This window comes from Plectropomus leopardus, chromosome 6, assembly GCF_026936395.1.
Source record: "Plectropomus leopardus strain MGB_pleo_1.0 chromosome 6, ASM2693639v1, whole genome shotgun sequence".
Classification (NCBI taxonomy): domain Eukaryota; kingdom Metazoa; phylum Chordata; class Actinopteri; order Perciformes; family Serranidae; genus Plectropomus; species Plectropomus leopardus.
The window spans coordinates 10,641,657-10,669,370 of record NC_142181.1 but is presented as its reverse complement, the minus strand read 5'-3'; the positions used below and the strand labels follow the sequence as shown (position 1 = coordinate 10,669,370).

The following is a 27,714-nucleotide window of genomic DNA, read 5'->3' as shown; positions in this document are numbered from 1 at the left end:
ATGTATCAATTAGCTAACTCCAAGGTTTGCAAAGAGGGAAGGTATGGTGATTTTTGTGTCAGTCAGAAGCAAGCAAACATTCCAGCACTTGCAACAACAAACATACTGTAAGTGTGGGGAGAATTGGGATGTTGTTTGCCGCAGTGCCATGCAATGGATGTTTTTTTCGTCGCTCTGCACATGGTTATATGTGCAGACGAGGGACCTGATTTGCTTTGTTTGTTATTCTTTCTCCTCTCTCTGGTGGGTTCTTGTTTGGATCTGAGAAAACCCTCTGTGTCTTCATCAGAGGCTGGTTGAGTGATTGTGATATACGCCAGTTAGCCCTCCCCCCATTATAAACAGTAATGAAGATGTTCCGATCCACTCGTCTTTCCCTCTCAGAGAGTGTTGATTCCCTAAGTGCCGGCTGAAATGCATGCCCATTACTATTACTTCATTCACACTCAGCACCACTTTCATCTTCTCTTCCAACCCCTGCCTCCACACCAAGTCCTCCTTCCTCCTTCTTTCCCCCTTGAGCTGTGTTCTGGCAAAAGTTCAGGTATCTGTAGAAATATATCTTATTTCCATTTTCAGATTTCCATTGTCAGATTTATTGAACCAGCATGGCAATTATGAGGGGTTGTAGGCAGCAGAAAGCGTCAAGCCTTTGACTAGTGCCCCCACAGTCTTGGGTCTGTGTCTCAAGTGTCCATTGAATTGGAGGACGGCAAAGTGGCGCAGTGCACATTGGGAACGGATGGCTCTCTTGGGGATAGAAAAGAGGCCATCCGTCTAAGAACTACTCTGTCCTTGTGCTGTATCTGATCTGGGGTAGACAGAGTGTATTAGCACTGAAAAATGTCCCCACACTGCTTGACCAGCTTCCTGCTCTCCTCTGTGATATTGCTCTATAGATGAGGAATTTGTGGGGGGCTCTCCTCGAGTCGAAGCCTCTCAGGCAAGCATTATGAGGCCTGAAAATCCCCAGTCTACCATGTCCTGAAGTCCAATGGTGCACAGGAGTCCTGAAGTGCTTGTATAAATTGCAGATAAATCTAAATGGGAGACTATGAAACTGGTGGGGAGTATAACCTTGATGTATCAAAAGTTATTAGTCTGTGTGGCTATTATTTAATCCTACAGTGGAATGAGTTGATGACAGAGAGCCAGAAAGCACAAAGTGAGAGAAAGAAAGAAGGGAAAACATAAATTAGAGTGGGAAATTGGCAGTTTTACTCTCTTGTAGCTTCAACCCCTACCCTTTTTCACTCTGTATTTTGTCAAGCTAAAAGAAAAAGTCATCTCAACTGCCATTGCACCTCAGCTTTTGATACCATGGGGAGAAGTGATTCTAACATTGATCCAGGCTCGTAACAATGGAAGTGAAATCCCTTTGCAGGTGCAATAGACGTCCTGTCTATGCTGCGCACCTGCACAATCAAATACAAACCTTGTTTTCAACAATATCACTGCCCTCCCTCCTCCTTTTCTTTCTCAAAAGGGCAGAATCCATCAAAAAGTCTACATCTCTGTTTTGCCACCTGTGAGTGTGTTGTACATCCATTTCATTTCCCAGTACCATTACAAGATTCAGAGCCAGCCAATTCCCCTTTGCTATCGATTTCATTCCATTTATTTTTCACCAGGTTTTTAAAACCTCCCACACAGAAAACCATCTCTTGACAAATCACTTGAGTGTTACACTTCGAGAGGGCCATGCAAGCCTTTGTGAGCATAATTACCGTCCATTTTGATGTTTCATCACAATTCCAGATGTAAAAAACTAAATTGATTCCAACAAGTGCAACCCAGAATGTGGCTATCAATAAGCTTTCATAAAAAGAGGAAATGGATGAGAGGAATGCAGCTCAGACATACTTAGACTGTTTTTATACCAATTTATTTGGTTATTTTATTGCCTATTTCTTTTTCTCTTTTTTCATTGAACTTGATTTGACATGTTACATCTGCTAAAGTATTTCAAGCAGGGTTGTAAAACTGTTTAAACATCAACGTATAGTTTGGATTGTAATGGAAATGGGACTACTTTATGTATCTGATTTAATGATTATTAGATCATCTGTAATACAAGCCCCCAAAAAGTACTTGAGTACATGTTGAATGCTTATGCATTGCACAATTTATGTACAAAGCCAATGTTGAGCCAGTGCAAGTACTGTTTATGTAGGTGTTAAGCACTGATATTGTAGGAAAAAAAGCTTTTAAAAATGTTATCCTTTGATGATAAAAAGACCTGTTATCTAATGTAATCCAGGTATTGTAAAATAACTTTATATACAGTAAAAGGCCTTTGGGCTTAGCTCAAGCATGAAATGGACGGTCGTCTGTTGATATATTATTATGAAAAGTGCAAAGGTGTTTCATTTGCACAATGGCTTCAGAGAGCAATGAAATCTCTCAAACTTTTCTATATATTTCGCTGTTGAAATTTAAAGTAAGAATAAAATGAACTGTTGCTTTCAACCTTCACATTCAGTACCAGCTGAACTGAAAACATGTTTTCAAAACTGTTTGCAAACGTATTGAAAATAAAATAATGGCTGATTGAGCTCAGCAAGGATATGATGAGTAATCTCTTGCTAAGCTACTGGAAAGCCCTCAAATTCTAGTTCTAAAACTGTTGTATGATGATGGCAATTTCCCCAAACATGTCATTTCTCTAATCTGTTGTCCTCAGAATGCAGATTGTGAAGTTTAGAAAAAGCAATGATGATTGTAACCACACTTTGGACTCTCTGTCTCCAATCACTAACATCTCTCAAACTGATTCTCAGTAGAAATGATTTGTGATAAATAAGCCAGGTTACTTATTTTGTTTTTGTTTTTTTGCATTTTGGGTGGAGTATTTTTTAAAATTTTGTTGGAGGGATAAGACTAAAGTATCTGATAACACTTTTGTTAACCCTTGTTAACGTTACAGTAATTTCCATTTATAAATGTGAATTGTTTAAGATTTTGGGGGTTTAGTGGCACCTAGCGGTGAGGATTGCAGATTACAAGCAGTTAAAACTTCTCCTGGCTAGAGTTCCTTTGTTCAGGAGGTTTTTTTTTTACCATGAGCTGAATTACCCACAGAGGTCTCCTCCTCTCCAAAAAATGGACCAGATGATTGACATCAGTTAAAACACTGAATAAAGTAGCTTCATCATCACAAATCAGTTTATCTTGAGGCTGTTCGGCATGTAGCTTGCCCACCACATGCTGATGCGTACTCACTTTCTCTTTACAAATCAGTGTATTATTGATACTGCTCATTGCAAATGAGCTTCAAACTATGGTGGCCAACGCAAGAAACACAAAAACATGAAAACCGACTACTACGAAACATAGCCATGAACAAACATAACCATTCTTATTTTCAGGTACACAAAAGAAAATATATGAATTATTTTATATCTCATTTCTGCTATTTCCCTGTAAATCCCACACACTGAACCTTTAAGTTATATTTTAATCTTGCTCACAGTGAGTTTCGGTATCTTGGTCAGTTTAGTTTAAAGTTGTCTTATGAGAGTGAAGATCAGTGTTTCTACCCATTCTCACAATCTATCTTCTCTTGTGAAATCTAATTTTTGGAACATCAAGTCATTTTCTTACTATATAAAATACAAAAACACAAAAATAATGAGCTTAAATTCAACACTGTTGCCTATACTCAACCACTTCTGTACAACACACATGCACACACACCCCCACACACAGCCCCCCGCATGCATGCACGCACATACACACACACACGCACACACACACACACACACACACACACACACACACACACACACACACACAGACACAGACACACAGACACACACACACAAACACTAGCCAACCCCCAAGGGTAAACCTGCCTTCCTTCTGTACACTGTGGAGCACAACCCAATCTCAGAAAAGCTGTAATCTTGACAGCTTCATCGGACGTCATGCACATTATGGTTCCAGCTTTCCTCCAACACACTGATGGACATTTAATGTTCAAGGGAGATGATATAACCACAAAGCAAACAGCTATGCAACAAAGTCCTGTATTGCTTTGCTGCAACCCAGTGGAACATGACACGCTCCCCCAAATGTATTTTCATTATTCAGCATGACAGTGTTACATTGTTTTTCTATTCTTCATTTCAAAGTGTGGACAGATGTAATGGTGTCCTGACATCATGAGAAGGTGTCTGACAATGACTAATGCTTTCAGTAATGTTAAATCTGACTTAATGTATACATACATTATCCACCAGCAATATCGATAAGAAACAAGCTCATTTAAAGTTAATTTTCCAACTTTTCTTCCCATTTTACATTTCAGAGTTTTGTGCATTCAATTCAAAACTCACGCACATGCTCTCAAAACATTCATATCTCACCTGTAGAGTGTGACAGGCGGGTTGGCCTTTGCAGAGCAGTGGAATTTCACGAGGTTTCCCTCCAGAACAGGCTGAGGCTCCACTGAGAGATTAACAAGAGGGAGATCTAAAAAAAAAAAAAAGACACAAAGACAACCAATCACAAACTGGCAGCAGCCTCAAACATCCTGTAGTGAAGTTGCAAGAGACAAACACCATATTGTTTACATTTTCTGTGGCTAAATAAGTCTCCAAAAGAAAATTAGTAGACATTTTGCAGAGAAGACAAACTAGATACCTTATGAATAGTTAAGAAAACATGCAACCTTAATAGAAACACTGACTTGCAAAATAAATTCTCACTTTTATTCAGGGGACCTACATTTTCCAAATGTTTTTCTCTTGTGACCCAAAACTGACTTGGCAGCCTTTTAAGTAGCTGTGCCACACATAAAGTACTGCTGGTAAATATGCTCCACTTAAAACCACAAGGTAGAAGTCTTTTCATTTGTATTATCTTACAACACACCGTGGCAGCATTTAGAACCGTTATGACAACTTTTCACAGTTTGTGGCAGCACTTTCGCCTGGATAATAGGCAATTACTTTTGAATAATTTGATGCCCTATTAGTTCTCATCCTGCCACCCACCTTAGAGGTTTTGGCCCAGCTGCTGAATAAAACTGTAGTGTATTTCACAGGTGTGGGAGAGAACATGCTATTTTTATTCTCATATATTCATTAGTAATGCTATAAGGAGCAAATCAAAGGCAAACTTGACTTGATAATGACTTTCGGTAAATAGCAATTTGAAAACAGTGAATAGTCAATGGTGCAACCCACTGCAATTAAAACAGCGAACAACCTCACTGTTACAGTACAATTAAAAGAGTTCTTAGAATAACAAGCATAGAGATTATGCAAATTTAATAAACAACTTAATTCATCCTAATTGACAAAGGTGGGATTCTTTTTGAAGATACGTGTTAATTTCCATATCAATCCCGTCCCATGTGAAACAAACAGCTATTTACCCAACAGACTCGGAGAATGAATTTCAAGTAGGTGAAGCTATGTGTCCGGGTTTTCAAAAGAGACTGGGATGATTTTCTTGAGAGCTTCAAATGCAGAAAGGGAAAATTGATTAAAATGAACAACAGCTGATCAGTAGTTGTTAAAGTGTATTTCTAGTATTAACGAAGAATCAGGTGGATGGAGTGTTTTCTTTCATATCCTGCCATTGTGAACTGGGAAACAACAACATATGGTGCTTCATGGCAGCACATTTTTTTTTGTAATTTTAATGCCCAATTTGTTTGTGCAATACTGGCTAATATTTGCTTGGGTCCAGACCTTTGAATTGACCTTCTCCAATGAATTCAAGTTCACTTAATTGTCTAGCATTGTGACAATAACAGTGGTTTCTTTGTTAAAATAAAAACAACCAATGAGTGCCACAGTGGGACTCAATTAGCGAATCAGCACCGTGGGTGGGACTAACTAACTGTCATGCTGTTATTAAGTGTTATCATGCAGACCGCCACGCTGGGACCAATGAAGTGTCATAACAAATTGTAAAGTACTAAAGACGAAATAGATGCTGTAGTCAAGGCTGTTTTTAATTAACATGTTTTCTCATTGTCACCAGACATTGTAGCTTGTATTTGCTTTGCTCCGCTTCTCTAACAAATCAGGCATGTTGGCATGGCTAAACATCAGCTCAGAGTTAAAAGGACCTTACATTTAGGTGCATGTTATTCTCGAGTGATTGGTTAGGGAAAATCCAAAGCCCCTCCCCCAAATAAATAGTTTAGTGGATGCAATATCCGAGTGAAGATGGAAAATCAATGTCATGAGTTGAAAATTCTGTCTGCAGTCCCTTTTCCACTGCACAAAAAAACCTGCTAACAACCGCTAACATCTGACATTTTAATATAATGGTAAAGTCAACAACTTGAATTCACACCTGGGTCAAATGCTTCTGCAGTTGGGTATTTATTGGCTCTGGCATTGATTGGCATTGATGGAAACACAACACCCTGGTGAATTTCAGTGCCCTTATTGGCGGGATGCAATGGGTACTTAAACATCATTGTAAATAAGTCTGTTCGAAATAGAGACTGACTAACCATGAGCTACATAGAAATAAGTAACCACCATTATGTTTTACAATTTCCATGCTGCTTTCTACTCTTTACTAACTTATTTTCTGGCCTTTTCTGGCCTTTCAGAACAGATTTCATGGGCTTATTTTGGTGGCAAAGGGGTATGATATCAGGCAAGACTAATTTACATATAGTATGGAATGTTACTTTTAACACATGCTTGGAAAATGGTCTCTATATCTGCACAGGCTGAGTGTGATTTGGGTATCTCCAATAATATCTGACACTACCTTAACAGCATGGAATGATACTAAAAAACGAACTGTTTTTGAAAATGCCACTTACTCAGACTCAACCTCCACAGCACCATATCCATGTGCCATTTGCAACTCCAGTGGCATACTGGTGCAGCATCATGGACAGCAGATTAGTCACATAGGGAGAGAGCTGGTGCTGGGTTTGATGCCGGTGCAGCCATCTGTTTCTGCTCTGTGTTCAATAATACTAATGTACTAACAAGGGGCTGTGTTTGGATTTGGATGAATAGCAGTGGTGGGCATAGAGATCCACACAGAATTAAAGAAGCCCACAAACACTGCTGTAATGAAGCCAAACAATGCTGTGTATAGTTATGGAGAGCGAATCTGAGTGTGTGTGGGCATGAAGTGTAGGAAAACTGCTTTTTACCCTGTGGCTGTGCAGATGCTCTGGGCTCAGCTGCCACAAAGCCCTTGAGAGGGGGTGGTCCAGGTGCCGTATTCCTTCCCACTCGCACACACCAAATTCCCCATCAGGAGACTTATTTCCCTCCCAGACAATTGCCCCCCACCACCACCACCAGCCTGCCATTTTCAAATCCATGAGCTCCACCTGTGCCAGTTCTCCCCAGGCCAGTAAAGAAAACAACAACACTGTGGAACCTGGAAGACTGAAGGCCACAGTGAACCAGCACGTCTCTCCAGGTACTGAGCAGCCATCTGTGTGTGCCGGTGTATTTGCATGTGCAGGCACATGTATGGGGGGGTGGAGTGGGGGGGGGGGCATGAAAGGGATATGAAAGGGCATGTGGGTGTTTGTTATAATAAAACATGAAACCTATCCATGCCTGGAGCAGCTATGTTAGCTGCCCAGTAGGTGTTTGCAGCATTGCAAGCGGTTAATTGCATGGACAAAAATACGGGAAGAGGGAACCTCAGGGGCAAAATGACAGATGTGATAGTAGTGGAGCTGGTAATAAAATCCAGCAAAAAAAAAAAGAAAAAAAAAAAGAAAATGGAGAGTACAGAGAGAAGTAGACATAAGAAGAGAGGGAGGGAAATCTGGAGGTGGTGTCTGAGCTAATAGACACAGTGTATGTGTGGAAGCTAATTGTAGGAGCTAATTCACAGGCCTTCTCCACTAAAGGTGTTTCTACACTGTACTTTTCGATCATGCCAACCTTTTTCTCTAGTCTTCCCGCCAAGACACTTCTAAGGACGGAAATTCTCGTTACCGTCAATTCAGCAACTAATTACTGCTCTTTTTGAATGACTGAGGCATAAAAAACGACCATCCCTTAAAAAAGACCTCAGTCCTGCTCAGCGAGGGGTAATGTCATCTATTTCTAAGTCAGATGAGCAATTTGTTGGCTCTCCCCTAAGAACCACAAGCAAAAACAACCATGAGGGCAGCTGTCAAAAGTCCGCCCGCAAAGTCCTTGGGTGTAAATCTGAGACTGTAACCTTTGACCCTCCAGATATGACATCCACTTAATAAAGAAGTCCATTTGCAACTTTGATGTATAAATGCATGAGCTGCCGATTGAGTGCATCTGAGGCATCACGCAACAGCACATCAATATGCAAGATTGTTCATTCCTCCAATTCGTCAAGAGAGTGGTAGTGAGGGACTGAGAGGAGGAGGGATGGATGAATAGAGGGAAACGAGGATAGTAGGACTGATCAGCGCTCCAGTGAAAACAACAGGATGAATGGGGAGGGGGTGTTGTGGTTGGCCGACAGCTTTTGATCGGTTAGTTCAAAGTGGAGACCAGATGGTGTTTTTGGAACAATCTCCCAACTTCTCTCTGTTTCCTGGAGATGGTGCCAACACAAATTGTTTTTTTCCCTTTCTTAAAGCTCAATTTTCCAATCTCTCCGGGTCACTGTAGACAGCTGTTCTCCAGTAGGACCAGCCTCAAACTCCAGGAATGTCGGCTCTCTCTGAAGGATGGATGAGGAGGCTGTTTGTGGGCCATCCGCTTGTGGCTTGTAGCCTTAGCAATATGGGCAGGCTGTCATATGGCTGGCTGAGTGGAATACTTGAGGGGAGAACAGAGTGATTGTGAACCTGAGGTCCGGCATATTGATCATGAGACATTCAACCGTGGAACAGCAAAGAATTTACTCACTTTAATGAAGGCAGATGTTGTGCTTTTCAGCATCTTAAATAATCCAATCAAAGAAGAGTAATCACAGCTCTGTTTAGAGCCTCACATAGATCTTCAGGACACTGGAAGTGTGATATCAGTATTGCAACATAATTAGAGCTTAATCTAATGTACAGGAAATTCTGAGCATTTTATGCCCCCTTATCCTTTCCCTCTTTTCCTCTCACTTTCCGATTCTGTCATCTGCCTTCAGATGAATTTGCCATTATCTGCTTGATTAAGCAGGGAGAGCATGTAGCTGCTACCAAAAACAAATCCTCCCCAATTGCACATCTGCATGTTCTTTATTAATTAGTCTCAACAAATGGCATTCATTTTCCCCCCACATGGCTCAGCTTGTTTGCAATGCAAACACACAGAGAACCTTGGCTTTGCTTGTCCCTAGCGCATTCATTTCCCACTACGTGTTGGAAAGCGGGCCTCTATGTAGGGCAATGCTCTGCAGATATGCAGCTGGACTAGAAAATATTTGAGGAATATTTTAAAGTTGTGTGGATTCAGCGGGACATGAAACTCTGGCATCAGAATCATATTTCACTGCAGTAGTTTTATGCCGGGGGGTATAGCTGAGTTTAGTGATTAAAGTCCAAAGGGCATAATGCAAGTTAAGTCATGCTGCTGGAAAACAGCATCAGGGGGTAGCCATCCCTCTGCTATCAAATAATTACAGTCTGCTAATGGACTGGTATGGACAACCAAAGTCAGCAGTCTATCCAGGGTTCTGAATCACCTCTGTTGGCTCTAAATCCCTCTCATTTTGGCAACATCACCAGTACATACTGTATTTAGATGCTAATTTGTCCAACCCTTGGTCAGATAACTCTGTATGAACTTCTGTGGGAATGAAAGTGCTGAGGTGGATGTAAATCATGAGCATTAAAGTGATGATAAAAAGAAAATACCGTTGTGAAATGCATTGGATTTTAGGCTGGTTTAAGCTGTAGAGCAATGTGCCGGGTTGTGTTTAGATTACTCTCATTTGGATTTCTATAAGGATAGAGCAGAGAGCAAGGAATGGCACCTATGCTTAGAGGTGAGTGGAATACAAAATGTTGTGAAGGTCAGACTGAGAACATTTTAATTACTTTTGTTGCCATTAATATTATCTCACTAATACGGTCAATTAGAAAACTCTGGGCAGGAAAATAAATGAGACTATTAATTCTAAATATGTGGACTTGCACACAAAGAGACATGCAGCAAGAATACAGAGAGTGTGAATGCTCAGTATCCACAGATACAGGGAATACACAGGCATTTGGGGACATTTACTCCTGCTGTCTTACCGAGAGTCAAATCAGAGCATCAATATCAATTTAATCTCAACCTTTAATGCAAAGCAAGCACACAGAATGTCAGAGAAATGTTTGCAAGGCACTATCTCTCAATTTGATAACTGCCAATTCGTAATTTCCTACTTGTAATTAGGAAAAGGGAAATAAAATGATGCTTGAAGGTGAAGATGACTGTCAACACAGTCACAAGACCGTATGCTTTGATATTATTTCTGAGAGTAATTTTCAGAAAGGCAAATTGAACTTAGACAAGTGGACCCAAGTGTACTTAGGTCCACTTTCCACTTTTGACTTCACACCCTGTGACCAGAAATGGGGTAAAAGCTCTACCCAGAGATCAAAGGCACTTTCAGGCCAGCAAATTATAATGAAACTCAATGAGATCTTGGAAGGGCTGAAGTAGTGGCAGTGTGCACTCTAGCCTCAGTTACTGACTGTATCCAGCCTTCACCAGGGTCCCACTTAGACTAATGGCAATGGTTCACCAGAGACTGTCATTGAGGACTGGTGCACATCGCAGCACTTGTAAAACACCAATGTACAACATGCAATGGAACACGAAAAAGAAGTTATTCATTCACTAAACATGGCAACCAATTAAGACTATTTTGATATGTGTGGAAAAATTAATCATAGAGTTCTGGGAAAAATTTGGATAGCAAGAAAAATAGTATTTAGCAAAAAAACCCCAAACCAAAACGTCTTTTTTTCTTTTCTCAGATAGTGAAAGTGCTCTTTTTTAATTTGCTACAAAAAGAAAAACAAGTGTATGAACAGGCTGGTCCCATGCACTGCTTGTATGTTTTCTACAAAAAGTAATGTGCCAAAATTTGTATATATCCTACTTAATGACGAGCCAGTAATACCATAACCATGTTTCTTTTCTTAAACCCCGCCACTGTAACTTCACGTTAAGGATGTAACATTATTTGTGGGATGCTAATTTGTATATTATAGAAACCATTTCATCAGGATACGTTGGTAAACTGTAAAATGTGACAAGTTGATCTTAAAGAAATATAGGAAACATTATCTTATATCTATATCTCTATAACTGTTATTGTTAAATTATGTTAACTTTATGTTTAATTGTTAAGTTTACTTAAAAGTTAGTTACATTTAATTAATTTGTGAAGTTTCTGCAACTAAAAATAACTTAAATCAATCTTTCTAAGTTTTAGCAACTTCAGTAAACCAAGTATACTGTGCTTTGTTCTGCTGGTTGCAAACTAGTCAGGTGTATTTGTATTTTCTTAAACATGCTGACAAAACAGAACATGCAGATCTCCTAACTCATCACTGGCAAAATCTGCTTTCTAATAATCAGGGTAAATTGGATTAACTTGGTTTACTTAAGTTACTAACAACTAGACAGAACACGGTGATTTCACTTGTCATTTTTAAGTTGCAACAACTTGACAATTTTAAGTAAAAACAGCTAGATTTTAAGTAAATTTAACAAGTAGATATACAGAAAACATATATTAAGATTAATACTTGAATTACTTTTCTTTTTCAAGGCAACCGGTTTCCAAGATTATTTTAGGTAAGATCAGCTTGTCAGACTTTACAAGGTATAAATCGCTTAATGAATTTACATTAAACTTCACAATCTAATTTAGTCTCTAGCTCTTGTAAATAGCAAATAAGTTTGATAGCTGTTAATATGTGGATGACAAATATTCATGTTTGCATTGAACAGAGGAAGGTCCATATTTGGTAATTGGGCAATTTGTTTGTCAATTTTCCTGGTAAAGAATGAAGATGCACAGAAGAAGGCATTTTTTTGTGCACAGCCTTTGATAATCATTTAACATACAATATAGGTGCACAATCACAAACCTCATGAAATATGACCAAAGTCAAAATCATTCACTGTTGGCCATTACAGTGAATGAGAACGTCTGCATTTTGAGTGATGGATGTGTGAACATGAATGACATTAGGCCCAAGTTTACCAAAAAGAAGCAGCACCCAAACAAAATTCAGTGTGATAGAAGCCGCATGGAAATTTGCTAACATTTGATGATATCCAAATCTACAAAGACCAATCAATGCTGAACATATTTTATTTCAACACTGGCCTGGCTACTGGTTCCACAATTTTTCTGAAAGCATTTTATGCTGCCAACAATTATGAACCAGCATTGTTAAATCCTGATATGTGACTGCGTCCTGCTGTAGAACAGAGGGAACACCAGGCACAATTCTAAAGAGGAGATGGTCAAATGTTACGTTCATTTCACAAGCTGACACGGAGAGCCTGAAGGAACCATTGCCTCGATAAGTGATAGGTGATGGGTTTCACCCTCTCTGAGAAAGCCTCACTGAGAGGTTAGTTTTCCGTTGCTCCAAAGACGTAATACATGCTCTCCTGTCTGAGCTTTTTCTATGTCCTGACAGAGGTCTCTGACTCTGTACAATGTTTAGACTTATCTTTGTTCCTTTTCTGTAATATCATTATAAATGCACGAGGAACGAACAAAATTCACATCCTTTTTTTAAGGGGTGAGCACCAGTAATGTTACTGCAGATTCTGACAATTATTTTTTGGAGAAATATATTTTGTTGACAGCTATGACAATACAAGGGCAAGGTTTTATTGTGTTTGGATAATGCAATTGAGTTGTTTTTCTAAACTGGATTATGAAAATATGAAAATTAAGTCTTCCAAGAAAACCGTGAGCATTTGCAAGTACAAAAGGATCTTTATATTAGTGTTTTTGGCTGCGGAGTTATCAGGGCAAGGGAATATTTGGTTGGGGGAAGATTTGAGGAAAGCATATTTTGCTGTGTGTATTTGATTTGTGAAGGCGCCCAGTGATTTCTCTCATCTATCTCCCCTGTGTCGTGTGGTGTCCTGTGCAGGTGTACACTCATTTGGGAGTGTGTGCGTCTGTGCTGTGTCTAGACTAATCCTCGCTCACAGCTGACTGTGTCCCAATTGAGGTTCCTCCAAAGTCTGCATTTCTGAGCCAAACATGCCATAATAGGTTGACAAAGCTTCATCCCTTTTTTAAATTCTGTCCAAGAAAGCCACATGTCTAAATTTCGAGGACATTTTAGGACAATTTCCTGGTGATACACTTGAAAATGACTGAATTATCTAGCTCGTCTGATTCAGTTCAGCTTGTCTTTCAGATCTTTTAAGGTCTCACCTGTGTTAGCTACATACTTTGGGGGACCCAGCCATTGAATTAGGACACAGCTTTTGGGCTCTACTTCCTCTGTATGACAACAGCAGCTCCCCATTAATATTTACTACTCGGTTGTCCTACCACACTGCCCTCTGTGGAGGAGCAATCACATAGGCCAGGCCTATGCAGACCCATGTGGTGTCAAGAGAAGGAGGTCAAGATTCATCTGCCACTGTCCCTTCCCCCTGTCAGTGCTGCATCATTTATTCATCTGGCACCTGTTTATATTGTTAAAGAAAGACTGGGTGATACTGTCTAGTCTCTTTGCAACGTGCAGTGCATTCATATTTAAATAGTCTCCAGATTTCCAATCTCATAATACTCCATTCTCACTATATTGCCATCATAAACTGACTTGATCCCAAGCAAAAATAGACATGCATGGGAATGACCACAGAAAACTCAGTTCTGTGATCCTTTACAAGACACAATTAATAAAATGCTGTGAAGATGTAACTAAATATATTCACTCAAGTACAGCACTTCAATACAGTTTTTATGTACATGTGCTTTCAATGACTGTTTCTATTTTATGCGACTTTTAGTTCTACTCCACTACATCTGAGAGGGAAATACTGCACTTTTTACTTTGCTACATTTATTTGACAACTTTAGTGGTAAAGTTGCAGTATGCAACCAAATACACTTCTGTTTTGTGCAAGGCATGTAGGAAAAGGCAAAAACATGAATGGTCCTGTGTAAAGCCAGTGTTTGCTTTGTCCTTTCTAGGCTACTGTACAAAAAACATTGCAGATTCAATAGGAGAGGATCCGCTCCGTCGATATAAACAGCTCATTCTAAGGTAACCAAAATGCAACAGTTCTTAGTTTCTTAGGCTGATTATACACTTATGCCAATAGATGTCAGTAAAATCCAACACATTTGACCTTTACGTACGAGTTTGAAGTACTCAGTTTACTTGTAACTGAGTACTTTTAGCCTGGGGTATAAGAATTTTAATTTTACGTCAACGATGTGAGTATTTCTTCTACCACTGGCTGCCTGTGTCTACAGAACATTTTACAGTTCAGTTTTTTGCTCATGTTGAGATGTAGTGTAAATCTGCACCAAAGCTCATATATTTATATCTTTAATTAAAAAAAAAAAAACATGCAGTGTTTCAGATTCTTTTTTTGAGCGGAGAACCTTGTAATCGAATTAGGCAGCACTGAAATTAAGCAAATTGATGCCCAACACGAATGAATCAAAGTTCAATTACAACTCGTTTCATTTCAGGAGAAGCTTAATTTGAAAGTGCTTCTTCACATAAACTCCGGAGGCTCTGTTGAACTGTGCTGAACACTTTACCTGTCAAGTCTGAGGAAGTGGGTGGGGGACTGAGAAGGAGGGAGGGAAACAAGAGGCTAAGCCTTGTGGGAGACTATTTGAATCTCGACAATTAGTCTCTGCTGTCGCTCAGTTTGATCTCACACTGTGAAAAATGTTGTCGGGAGCTTTAATTGTGTGAAGAGCACATTTTGGAATGCTAATTAGAAATCTGCTGCACTCATTTTTCAGGGTTAAATCATACATTCAGGAGCAAGGATGATGCTATGATGGCCAGTATTTATCACCGACACATCATTATACATGGTGACAAATCAGTTTACATGTGGGCAGACTTCCCTTTTTGACTGCATGACAAAAAATATGACGAGGACAAACTGCAAGGGTTGCAAACACTAACAACTGTTAATCATTTTTACTCCCGCGCCTGAGTTGGCCTGATCGTGTGGTGCCCGCTCTTGCCATGCTTGCCTCTTGTGGTGCACATAATGAAAAGAATGGAGCCGTCAGTCATATTGCCTCTCTAAATAGCATTTTCTGCTTTATTAGTCATACTTAATGGTGTTGAAGGGGCCGTGAGTGATGCAAAAAATCCCTTTGTTCAAAGCCCCTCTCTTACTGTGAACGGTTCTTGATCGAAAAAAGATTCCCTGACAATTGAGGCTGAATGTGTTTTACACGCTGGGCTTACTTTGCCTATTTTAGAGGGGAATTGTGCATGCTCTCATCAAAAAGATTGATGGCATGAGCAGGGAAATAAAAGAGGTGGAGACAGTGTGCATAGCGCCACAGCAAGCAGGTAGCTGGACCAAAAAAAAAAGACTGTTCCATTCATTTTGGATGGACAGCTCCTTTGATATTTTATCATAGCAAGAAAAAAAAGTGATGCATCATCAATCCATCCACCCACCTACATGGTGTGAAAACAAAATGGAAACCAATTATAAATATCCATCAGAGCCTAAAATGAATCCTAGATGTTTACAGAGTGTTAGTCACGTATGCCTGTCAGACACTTTCACGCCTCTACATGTGAGAAATACCTCAAATACTGAGTAATGCATGTCAAACACAGACTGTTTTCCCCAAATCTGCACTGATTGCTTATAAAGAGACTTTAAAAAACTCAAACAAGACAAAGTAGGCGTGGAGGGAGAGACTGTAAGCAATAAGAAATGAGACAGAGAGGAAAAAAGTGGTGTGCTTACGTTGGATGTCAATTGTGACACTGGTCTCCTTGCCGTTGGGGACGGCCTTGTTGGAAGCCTTACAGATGATCTGCTGACCCGTTTCGATGTTGGAAGGCGATAGGTAGAGCGTGCTCACGGTGCTTTCTCTCCTGCCATCCCGGAGCAAGGTCTGCAAAGAGCAAAGCGAAGTTAAGTAAAGTTAAAAGTGACGCCGCAGGCAGCTGTGTGACGGCATGTTTTAGGCCTCTAAATTTATACCATGTGGTTGGTTGGTTTATACCATGTTGTTTTAACTAATATTTCTGGGATGTCTTGGACCATTGGAAAATGCATGCATTTTGAAAACGGGTGTAGTTACCTTCTAAACACTGTACGAAAAATTTAGTCAAAAACATATTGGAATGCATCGTCAATGGCTCAAACTAAAGTTGGGTTTCCAAAGAGTTTAAACTATATACAAACAGAGAACAGAGAAAGAACAAACAGTTCAGTGGATAAGTTTTGATGGAGAAGGTGTAAATGTGGAAGAAAAAACCCCAAAACAAAAACAGCAGCAAATTCATGAGTACACACAACTTGTCCCTTGGGAGACCACAGGAAAACCCTCAGAACACTCAAGCCTGTAGTTTTTACTGCAAAGCTGATTGAAATGAAAAAATAAAAAAAGTAGAAATATGTTTTTTGAGCCTCTTTTGTGTGTCTGGAGAGCTGCGCTCTAGTGCATGGCTTGTCATACTCCACAAAGGAAATCAATCTTCTTTTCAGCGCTCATCCTCTGAGCCCTACATTGTGGAAGCCATCTGGAATCGGTTGGTAGCGCTCACTAGCTCTCACTCTCCCCAAAACGCTCTGGGGAGGGCTGTGGGAGTCTATGTTAACCAGTGCGGGGCAGAACAAAGTCACTGACTAGAACAAATTGCGTGGGCATCGGGGCACAGTGTGGTCAGCCACAAAGTCAAGATGCATTTCCCTGCCATCTCTTTAGAGGAGGCTCAGTGTAGCTTTGTGTCTTTGAAGAAAAGAAGGCCCTGCTATAGTGAAGTACATCAAACATTTTCCGAACATAGAAACAGAACTGCTGTGTTGACCAGAGGGAGCTCACAGTGGACTTGCTTTACTGCTCTGCTACCGTTGGATTAGCCTCACACATGTATGGATTGTTCATGGGTATTGCCTGTACTTGGATTCTAATAGCACACCATACAGCGAGAAAAATATTCACTTCACACCTCAACATTTATACTGAAGTCTGCAAACCTATACTTCTCCAAATCTTATGGCCTTTTACTTCCATACAATAGGTTTGAGAAGTTCTAGAAAGGCACAAAAGGTAACCGCAGACAGGTGCATTACTGTATATTACCATGTCCTCACAAAGTTCAAGAAAGCCAAGTAGCACATGGTATAACTCAACCTCCATAATCACTACCCATTAATCATTAGCTGAGTCAAACTGTGGCTCATTGTCAAACCAGTGGTAATTATCTTCTCATTTCTCTACTTAAATGCAAGGCATTCTTTTTAATAAAACTGTAATCGAACTCTGTACCCCTCTCTTAAGCATGCAACAGTCTGAATAATATAATTACAATGTCACTGAACTTGGAAAAATCAGATGCCAAGACTTTTCAAAAGAAATCTTTTTATCGAACCACTTTATAGTTCAAGTACCTGAAGACTCCTCTCTCAGTTACTGCTGAATGTCTATCCTATTGGCTTGAGGAGATTTTTTCTCCTGTGTATTAATAAGCATTTTATAAGTAGAAGGATATTGTTGATGCCATCCATGTTCTTGTGAAGTCCATTTGTATGTGAAGAACCATGAGATGAAATTCATAGCAGTGTGTGAGTCACTTCTAAAGCAGAGCACATTAGCTGTCAGACGTGGGATATGTCAATGTAATATCCCTTCTGACACAATCAGGATTGTTTCCTTCGTCGCTCTGGACCTGTCTAAAGTCATTAATCTTAAGAAGGGGGTTAGCTGGCTGCTGCATTGAATTCAACACCATGCCACATTACAAATTGATAAATTTTCATATCACTGCCTGGAGCCTGTGTGAAGAATACTTTTAACTATGCTGGGAGAGGGAATGCAAAAGTAAAAAGATTGAGACAGAAAGAGTGTAATTAAAGCTACATCAGGTGATTTCTGATCACCAGAGGCGAAAGGAGACAAAGAAACACACAACAACAAGGCAAACCATTGTTTATCAAGTTGATTAATGAAAAAAATAGCAAGTCCTGTGCAACAAGAATACCTCACTAGCTCTCAATTTAAGCTTTTAGTCTTGATTTGGACTGTGTGTTTGTTTGACATCTTGTTGTCAGTGTCTTTAATTTTTTTAAATTGACTTTTTGTTTCTTTCTGTTTTCTTTCTTACAACAGCTACCACAACAACAATAGTTAACCGAGCCAGACTTAAAGCTGCAACAGCCATGCCAAGTGTTAATTTAACAAGAAGGTGACCTGTCAGTGAAGGACCAGACAGTGCCTTCAGAAAGCCTATCCATCCGGATTATCTACTCATTAAAAAAAAACAGCTGAACCAAATGGATTAACTGCTAAATAAAACTTGATGTGCTGCCAGCTAAGCTAATTCACTGTTCACCCTAAACCCTGGAACTGTGTTTACTTCTACTCATAGACCTGTTTGAACAGTGCTGATTATCCACAAATTGAAGTTTATTTTGCCCAGAGGATATAAACCAAATTTACCACAACACTAAACTGTTTCATACAAAAAGGCCTCTATTTTTATGTTTTAAGATGTCTAATTTGTAAAAATGAAAGGCAGACTTGTTTCAGGATTTAGTCATCCTGAAGGAAAATTGATTTATGAACAATTCGATTTTATTTCATTTAAAACATTTCATTTTTTTGATAGTTATAAATGAGCTAAATTAGAATTTCTAAGGAAAAAGGATCTATAAACATTTTTATTTTATTTCATTCTTTAAAACATTTTGATAGTTATAGATGTGCTAAATTAAAATTCTACTTTCTGAGATGTGCTTTTAAAGGCAAAGTAAAAACAAAATTGTCTAAATGGACTACCACACATCCACAAAGTGGATGTTGGAGCTCAAAATCTGTGACTTGTGTAGAGAGAAACAAATCATCTTTGTGATTGATTACCACGTTATCTTTTGTGTCAGCAGTGGTAGGATTGGTTTATTGCCAGCTAGTATTGTGGGTGTAGCTGACTAATCAATCAATGAGCAACCATTGAACTCTATCGTCTAATACTGTAAAAAAAAAAAAAGGGCGCAAGTATACGAAAAGCGCATGTATAAATAAATCCACAGACACACTCCCCTGATAATGGAATTAGTTATGAGTTACCACTAGCAAATAACAGGCTAGCAATATAAAATGCACTTGATAGATTAGAAGCTGACACAGGGTAAGAGACAGGGTACATCCTGGACAGTTTGCCAGACTATCATATAGCTGACATACTACAAGCATATAGTATATAAAAAATAGCTAATACCAGTCTAGATAATTAGAAGTTTTTATAGTATACCATCAGAATAGTTTTAACAGTTATAAAAGAAAATACTATTCCACTTCTCAGCATTAATGTTTACTGGTTGTGGCTGTAATGTCTTCAGCCCAATAAATCACTGTGATGAAAGTAATGTCTTAATTAATGTGTTTGAGATATTTGATCGTGATAGAGCTTATTTTCATATACAGATGGATTCTGACACCCACTTTCAATGTGATTAATGGATTAAATGGGTGTCAGTGGTGGTTATCAACATCATACGAGTCAGAAGGCTCCTTCTACACTGACTAGTCTGTCGGGAATATGGATTTCAACGATTACATTCCCCTTGGCAGTGAGAGCAGTTTGTTAGATTTTACTTTCACTTTTGTTAGGTTTAGCCACACAGACTGTGTGGTTAAGTTTAGAAAAAATAGATTATGGTTGGGGTTAAAATAAGCATGCTACATGACGTATATCATAAGTTATAAGTCAAGTACGTGCAAAAGGATACTTCAAGTGACGTACATTGCATACTTAAAAATAATTCACCACTGACTTTTGGTTTCACATGGGACAAAAATCTCAATCTCCTGAGTTAAAGGCTACTGCACACCAAACCCTTAGTTTTCATCTGAAATTGTTGTCCACCTCACATTGTGTCAATTATATTTGCACACTGGCTCTGAAATTTTTGTTCAACTTCAAAAAATGTTGCAACATGTTTGATTTTCTGTGTTTTTTGAAAAATGATGAGGAGGGGTGAAAGTTTAGGATGCAGTGTGCAAAGTGATTGACCCAGGTCGTATTTATCCCAACCAACCTCCCTATACGTAGACTCTCACTCTTTATTACATCAGCCGACTTCCTGCGTTGTTGCAGAACAATAAACACAGCAGGCACTGAAACCATACTCGCCACTCTTGCAGGACCCTGCTAACCTGTATCTATAATGCTGATAACCACCACTAAAGCCCATTCAAGTAATCACATTTGAACTGGGTGTTTCTGAACAACATTTTAGGGGATGTAGACGAAGAAAGCCCCAGGGATGGTCCTGAATTTACGAGGTAAGCAATAAGCTCATAATTCTAACATCATTTATATTCTGCTAGCCCACCCATCGCGCCTTTGATTTGACATCAAATTAACCTCTCTGCCATTTTAAATTGTGGACCACACAAGGATTCTTTTACTAAAACGGCTGATTTCTTTAACACTGTACTATATGTTTCTGCAAAAGTGAAAATACTCCTTTTTTACCATGGTCACTGAGATGAAATAAGTTCCTTTTGTTTAACTTGACTGACTACTCACCTCAAAAAAGATCATTTCAAAAGTTGTTTAAAGCAATTAATTTAAGAGATCTATATTTCAGATCGCAATTTTAATTTGAATCCTGAATGAATTAGGTTAATTAGCTTGCCAAAATCATTTGAGATCTTTTAAGACTGGCACAATGACTTAAATTATTGTTGTAAGGAAAGAGCCCTTTGACTTGATATTCTCCTCCACTGCTGGGAAAACTATACCTGTCTCATAATGAATGAAAGTATTTAATGCCCACTCAGATTTTAATAGGTTATTTTATTTGTAAGTATTTTCCCACCCTATTACTCAATGGGTATGGCAATTAAAATGCAATAAAATGCTCCAATTACACACAAAAAACTACCATGAAGGATGGGGGTATAATAATAAAACAGGAAAGCAGAAAAAGCAGCTGCTTTGAACACTTGTAGGTAAGAGGGTGGAATAAAAGAGAGGAACCAGGGATAGAAAAGGGATAATTATTTTTTCTGCTGAAAATGATATTCATCAACACTAGCAGCTCCATGTACTTTAGCAATTTTACCTGATATTAAACAGCAACACGATTTTACTGCAAAGCTGAGAGGGTATACAATAAAAAAGCACTATTCTGCTCTTGCCAGCAAGAAGAGCTCATAAAAATGTCATTATTTTTTTTATTTTTTTTAAGCCCCCTAACACTGAGATAACTCCCCAGTCTCCTGCTCACCTCTCAGTGTGCCACCAGAGCATTCAGAAGAAAAAAAAATGTAGCACACCAGGGAAGGGAATGCATCATGTTTTTCAAATGATTTGTTGTACCATTCCAGTGCGAAAGTATCATAGAGCAAGTGTGCACACCTCCAAACCACAGACCTGCAGGCTACATATCCCAAACAGTACTTTCCTGTTTGCCACCGAGCAGCTCCACTGGAGCAGATGGGAGATGAGTGTTTGAGGGAAGAGAGAACATTATTCATTAATTTCCTCTGCCCACATTTTCACAGCTAGTCTTGATATTTGAACCTTTCACCTTGCTGTGACAAGCTTCTGCCACTTCACTATTTGGGTGAGCTCCCCTCATAATATACTGAGGTTCAGTTATTTGGAAAGCAACCCTCGCTAATGATACACATTGCATCAATTCACTTACTCGCTTATAAAACCAACACACATTTTTGCTGAACTTTAATCATACACTTTCTCTTTAACCACTGGTCCAGTAAATAGTTTTCTAAGAGGTCATAGAGATGAGCTTTTGGAGGCCTTAGTGGAAAATTATCATTGGGTCAGAACTATCATTAGATATGACACCATCAGGAAAGCCATTTCTGTGAATCCTCCACCACATCTGCTCACATTAGTTCTCTTGATCGGCGGGATATGAGGAGACCATCAGAGCAGATGATTATGCTTACAAAATGTTCCCCCTACTGCTCTTTGGACCCCCCAAAAAAGATCATCTACTTTTAATCGAACCCATTGCTTTTTAATGGTAGGCAATAGAGATAAGAGGGAAGAGGGACATACTTGAGCTCGGAGCTGACGTGAGCATCCATCAGTTACCAGCACAGAATGTCCTCATATCTGCCTTCGCTGTGAGAGGAAGTGAAGGCAGGAAACGTACTCTCCGCCCACCATTAGCGAGCGGCACCTCAAGCAATCACTTTATTTAAATCGGCCTGGTGCCGTACCCCAGTCCAATCAATGGCATTTATCTGCTCTTTGAAAAAAGCCGATAATGGGATGAGGCAGCGCGGGGAACGAGGGAAGGCGGGGGAGGTGTTAGTGCTCTAAAGTGCCTGGTCTCTTTATGTCCTTTGTTTAAATGGAAATAGAACATGACAGTGTTGATTGCATTATTAGCCTTACGGGTGAATGTCAGTCAAGAGTCTATGGGGTCAGGTGATTGCGCCACCAGGCTAGTGTGTGAACGCCGGCTATTGTGTGCTGCGGCATCAAAAGTGGGAACACGATCTGTCAGTGAGAATCATACTTCGCTGTGAAAAGGTTCAGGCAGATTCCAGCACAGACAGTGACATGGTAGATTTTCAAACAGGTTGGGAAGATGAAGAAGGACAAATGCCACTAAAAGAGGAGATCAAAACACCTGAGACAAGCGTAAAGTCACTGATAGTTCCCCGTTCTCACCATCTGCTTGTCTGAGTTAATTTTCATACCGGGAAACAAAAAAAAAAAAGGCCAGCCATCGCTTTTGGAATCAAAACACAACCTGGATTTTCAAGGGATTTCATTTCAAAAAGCAGTCTGGGTGCTGAGGCAAACGCCCACCAATGACTCATACAGTCACTCTGAAACATCTCATGGGTGTTTAGCACTTTTGCAGTATTTATTTACAGCAAAGCGAGACATGCAAAGATGAAGACTGTCCTCCCCCCAAATATGACGGCATAGCTTGTTTGTGCAAGCAGTGTCTTACAACCCATATTTTAGTTTATTGTTAGGCAGTGATTTCTAATGGCCATAGTAATTATGATGGGAAACATAGTAAAAAGAATGTAAAAAGTCTGTATAGGGGGTGGGTCTGATTGGATGCGTGGGTCAAACAAACACAGAACTTTGACTGTGAAGACCACTGTTTGTGTCCAAGTTGACTTATTTTATGTTTCGTTATGTAACTACGTCACATGATGAACTTAACTTTGCATCAACAGGTCAAGTTGTCATTTTACATGCATATCTAAGTTAAGTTACATAACAAATGTACTTATTTTAACAAAAACCTTGATTCTTTTCCTAAACCTAACCACATCAGTAGGGGCCTAACTTGGGAAACATTTGTGTAGCTTTAACTAGAGCAGGGATAGGTAGGCAAACTGCCTACCACTACAGCCCCACTACAGTGACTCCTTGTGGCTTAGACAAAACATTGGGCCTATATGGAAATGAATTGCTTGTCAAAATTGCTTCTTATATTCTCCAATTGTAAAATTTGTGTAGCCTTCACCAAATTAAGCTGCTTAAGCACCTTTTCCTCTAAATTTAACTGAATCTCAATAGCAGTGGCTAGTATTGAATGCCACTAGCTAGGCTTCCCAAAAATGGAAATGTCTTGGCGAAAAATAAAGATTTTGATAGTGCATGGACAGATTTGTTTGCTTTCACTGCCAACGCTGCAAAGTTAAAGCACCAAATAATTATAAACAGCCCACTGCAGAGTAGTCACCTTTCTGTAAACATATTCATGAATGCTTATTTAGGCCAATTAGTGATGTTGATTGACTAATTTAGATTTAATACGCTGTGTTACCTTCATTATAAGGCTCAAATGTGTTTTGCAGCTCCAGACAGATTTCTTTCTTTTATTTTTAGTCAAAATTGCTCTTTTGATAGTAAAGGCTGACAACCCCTGTATAAGAGGGTAGGAAGAAAAAAACCTATGTGGTGTTTTCATTCCCTATCTTATCATACTTTTATTAAAAAAAAAAGAAAGAAAAAAATTGGCCTAGAGAATGAAAGCACAGCCACCATGCAACCCCCACCCTGTCCCCAGCCGGTCTTCAAACCTGGTATGACACACACCTCTATGCTTACCTTGGAGTACATGGCCCCATTAAGGACCTCTCCATTGCGGATCCAGATGATTGAGGCTGCTGGCTTGGCATTATCAGCGTGGCAGGTCAGATTGAGTGGGTCGCCAGCCCTTAGGCTCACCACTGGCCCTCCACTGATGACTGGGTCCTCTGGGGGAACTGTTGATATAGACACAGAAAAAGAGGGCCTTAGCCACATAAAGACCATATCACAATAGATGAGATGCTTATTATTGTAGGAAACCAACATGAGTTATTTAATTCCCAACTAATCTGGACTATTAGTAAAATATGTAAATATGTAATTGAGTTACTGCGTTACGTTAGTGCAAATGATGGTATACTGGCATGAAATGAATTCACTCAAATTATTCAATTATTTTTTTCTACATGCATTTTCCTGCGTGATTCATACCTTTAACATATAAATTGCAATACTGGAAATCTGAACCACATAAGACAAAACAAATTTCAAATGGGACCTGCAATGATTTGAATGCCTGACATCTAACTTCATCACACAGTCAGAGAGGGCTTACAATGCCAACAAGTTTATTGTATAATAATATTTTTTTCTTTAGAAAATAAAAGCAACATCCATGGTTACTCATTCAGGGAAGGTAATGACTTCACAGTGAGAAACAGATTCATCCTGTTAATTGAAAACTAGCATTAGGTGGTGCGGTTAAAGGCAAGGAGCGCTTTACACAAGTCACAGCGTGACTCTCTAAATAACAATCAACTCTTCCGTCAGTCAAAGCAGATGAGATTCATCCGATATATGTACAGTACACACAAGTATGTCAGCAATAAATTTAATTCAGTCTACGTATAACCCCCCTCAGACATACAGATGTACAACTGCATCCCCATTTCTCCCCCACTAAGCTTTGACAAATACAATAGAGAGAAGAAAGCATCACAACAGCTATATGGCACTGATCAAAGTCCTTTTCCTGTTTTACCCATGCGCTGATCTGTTTGTTTTTTCTCTCCTTTTTTTATAACTGAAACTCCAGTGAATTATTGATTGACCTGAGTGCTCATTACAATGCAGATCTGGGGCAAGACGAAATCAAAGGCTGCAGGCAGCTGCCATATTCCCCTACAAAAGCATCGAGATTGGAAGGAAGGTTATTATGGGTTAGATTTATGCTGTCAAACAGCACTGTGATGAATCAAAAGAGATAAAATGTAATTGGGATACTGTTTTGTACATTTAATGACAATAAGTATAAAAGGGCTGTTTTATGATAGGCATAAATGAGAATGTAGTGCCAGAAAAGTTTGCATATAGTATTCTATGTTGCTCATTCATCACTTAAATTACTGATAGAAAATGTTGTCACTTTTCATAACTCAGGTCTAAGTTCCTTTTAATATGTTTTTTAAATTATCAAGCAAAACCTCTAGCTTTATAACAAACTTAGATAGAGTTACAATCATTCATACTTCCACTAAATAAAATGTATTTTTCGGTTACTACATTTTTTTTACAGTTGGCATTTATCAGGAATAGCCATTCAATGTATATATGTTCTGTTATTACTTTTTTATGCAATATTTTTTTTTACTGTTACATGTAAGGGATTCATATGAAATGATGCAGCACATAATTTAGTGTTTAAAATTTTACGAGCCTTATTGCTTACTCTGCCTTATTAGAGCTGTATCAAGTTTCTCACAGAATCTAGCACTAACTGCAAATATTATGTAGCTCCCTTATTGTTGTCCTAATTTATAGACATATCCAGCTCCTCTTTTCGAAGAGGTAGCTGCTCACTGCTACTAGCTGCTGTTTTGAAAGGACCCATACCATGCCGTCAAAACATCACATGCATCCAATTATTACATCCACTGCCAGCTTAAAGGCTAGACAACTCTGTTCCCCCATTCCTGGATCATACCTCTCATACTGAATAGAGAGGTGGCATAACGGCATGATATCCAAGCCTTGAACAGACAGTGTAAATGGGTGTCAAGACACACAGCAGCAAATAAAAAAAAAGGAGCGAGCAAGGCAAAATGCCAAACCACAGTGAATCTGGGCTTGGCTTTTAATTTTGCTTTCGAGCATGTTTACAAACTGTAACCGATGATACTGTCGTTCGTAATGCATAATTTGTAATGTCATAAAGACCAAGTGGAGCACTGGTCATCCACAGTAACATCGCACTCCAACTCTGTCACAGACAAGCTCATCTTAGTCTTCAGTCGCTGTGGTTAATTAGTGCACGGGGGTGGCAATTTGGTGTTCTGCTCTTCTGACTAATGTCTTTGCATTACAAAAAGAAATATTGACTAAAAACAGAAATATTTGATTTTCCAGTTTTTTTCAACAACATACTCATCAGTAGCACACATTTACAGTGAGTAAGGACTGAATCAGACCAGTGTGGGCACAATGAAGTCTGGACTCTGACTAGACCAAACTTAAAACTCTGACCAACTGGACGAGGGAACCTACAATTTCAAAGACAATCCCCACTCACTACTTCCTATTGTGCGTCTGGGTTTGAAACACAGTGTTAATTCTGGCAGGCTCCCTTTGATCTGGTCTTCATTGATATGCAGAGGGGTTAGGAGAGGTATAGAGGAATCTCAGGTCAGCACAAGCAGATCAGACAACAGAGTGTGCTGATCTAGGCAAGTAAGGAAAAAAAAAATCTTTGTGAGAATGTGGTCACCTTCTGGTCCTTTATCAGCAATTGGAAACAAGGTCAAGGAGATCACATTTAGTTTATTCTTATGCTAAGAGCAGAGCTAGTGCGTGGTATGCAAATGAGACAGGGAGCATGTGAAAAAGCATTATGAGCCAGGAATCTCAAACAGCTCTCCCATTTGTCATTAAAGAAAATGAACAAAAATGTGAGGCTCAGTGATAGCACTGTGACAGCTGATTGCAAAGATCCTGCAGTATTGGCTTGCTGTCAGTGCTCTCTTGCACACATGACTGAAACATTAATTAAATGCCAAGCATATAAGGCAGTCATAAAGAAGCGTGTTTTATGGAGAGAGGGAGATTAGAAAGGGACGTCTGACAGTATGTGACTGATAGGACTCAGACTTGAAGTAATTTTCCTCGTATTGCTTTCAAGCCCTCGAAACTCTCTGAGAACATGAGATCAGAGGCTCCTTTGCTCTCTCTCAAAGGAAAAACACACATATTAGCACATATCAGTGTCTATAAATAGGTGCCGCAGGGTCAGAAGGTGGCATCACTAATGAGCGTGGATGAAAGGTTATACCCTCGCAGTCACTGTGTGCCTCCCTTTGACCTTTAATAGTGTCTACTATTATTCAACTATATGTTTCCCATCAAAGGATGACAGAGCAAGAGGAGTTTATGATTCTGTGTGTAGATGTGACATAGAGGGTCACAGGAGGACCAAATAGAGTGCTGCTATACTTTCACGTCATGTCCCCCTGGAGGGCTGCCTGCCAGCAAGACACTAGGTGTGACTGGTGAACAGACATAGAAGGAGATGGACATGCCTGGCTGCCTCTATCCTGCATCTATACCTTTTG

At 39.4% G+C, this 27,714-nt stretch overlaps 1 protein-coding gene across 13 annotated transcripts in view; it reads right to left on the bottom strand.

Annotated features, from left to right (window-relative positions):
• kirrel3b (kirre like nephrin family adhesion molecule 3b) overlaps positions 1–27,714 on the bottom strand; it is a 210,245-nt gene that overhangs the window by 37,438 nt on the left and 145,093 nt on the right. For 7 of the 13 annotated variants that reach the window (XM_088078676.1, XM_088078678.1, XM_088078683.1 and 4 more), the window contains 3 exons: positions 24,176–24,345; positions 15,867–16,017; positions 4,368–4,473 (listed from right to left, as the gene is read on the bottom strand). In XM_088078676.1, coding sequence (XP_087934802.1) covers positions 4,368–4,473; positions 15,867–16,017; positions 24,176–24,345 — 427 coding nt within the window. The remainder of the gene's footprint in view (positions 1–4,367; positions 4,474–15,866; positions 16,018–24,175; positions 24,346–27,714) is intronic. The other 6 variants (XM_088078679.1, XM_088078681.1, XM_088078682.1 and 3 more) reach the window with 1 other exon arrangement.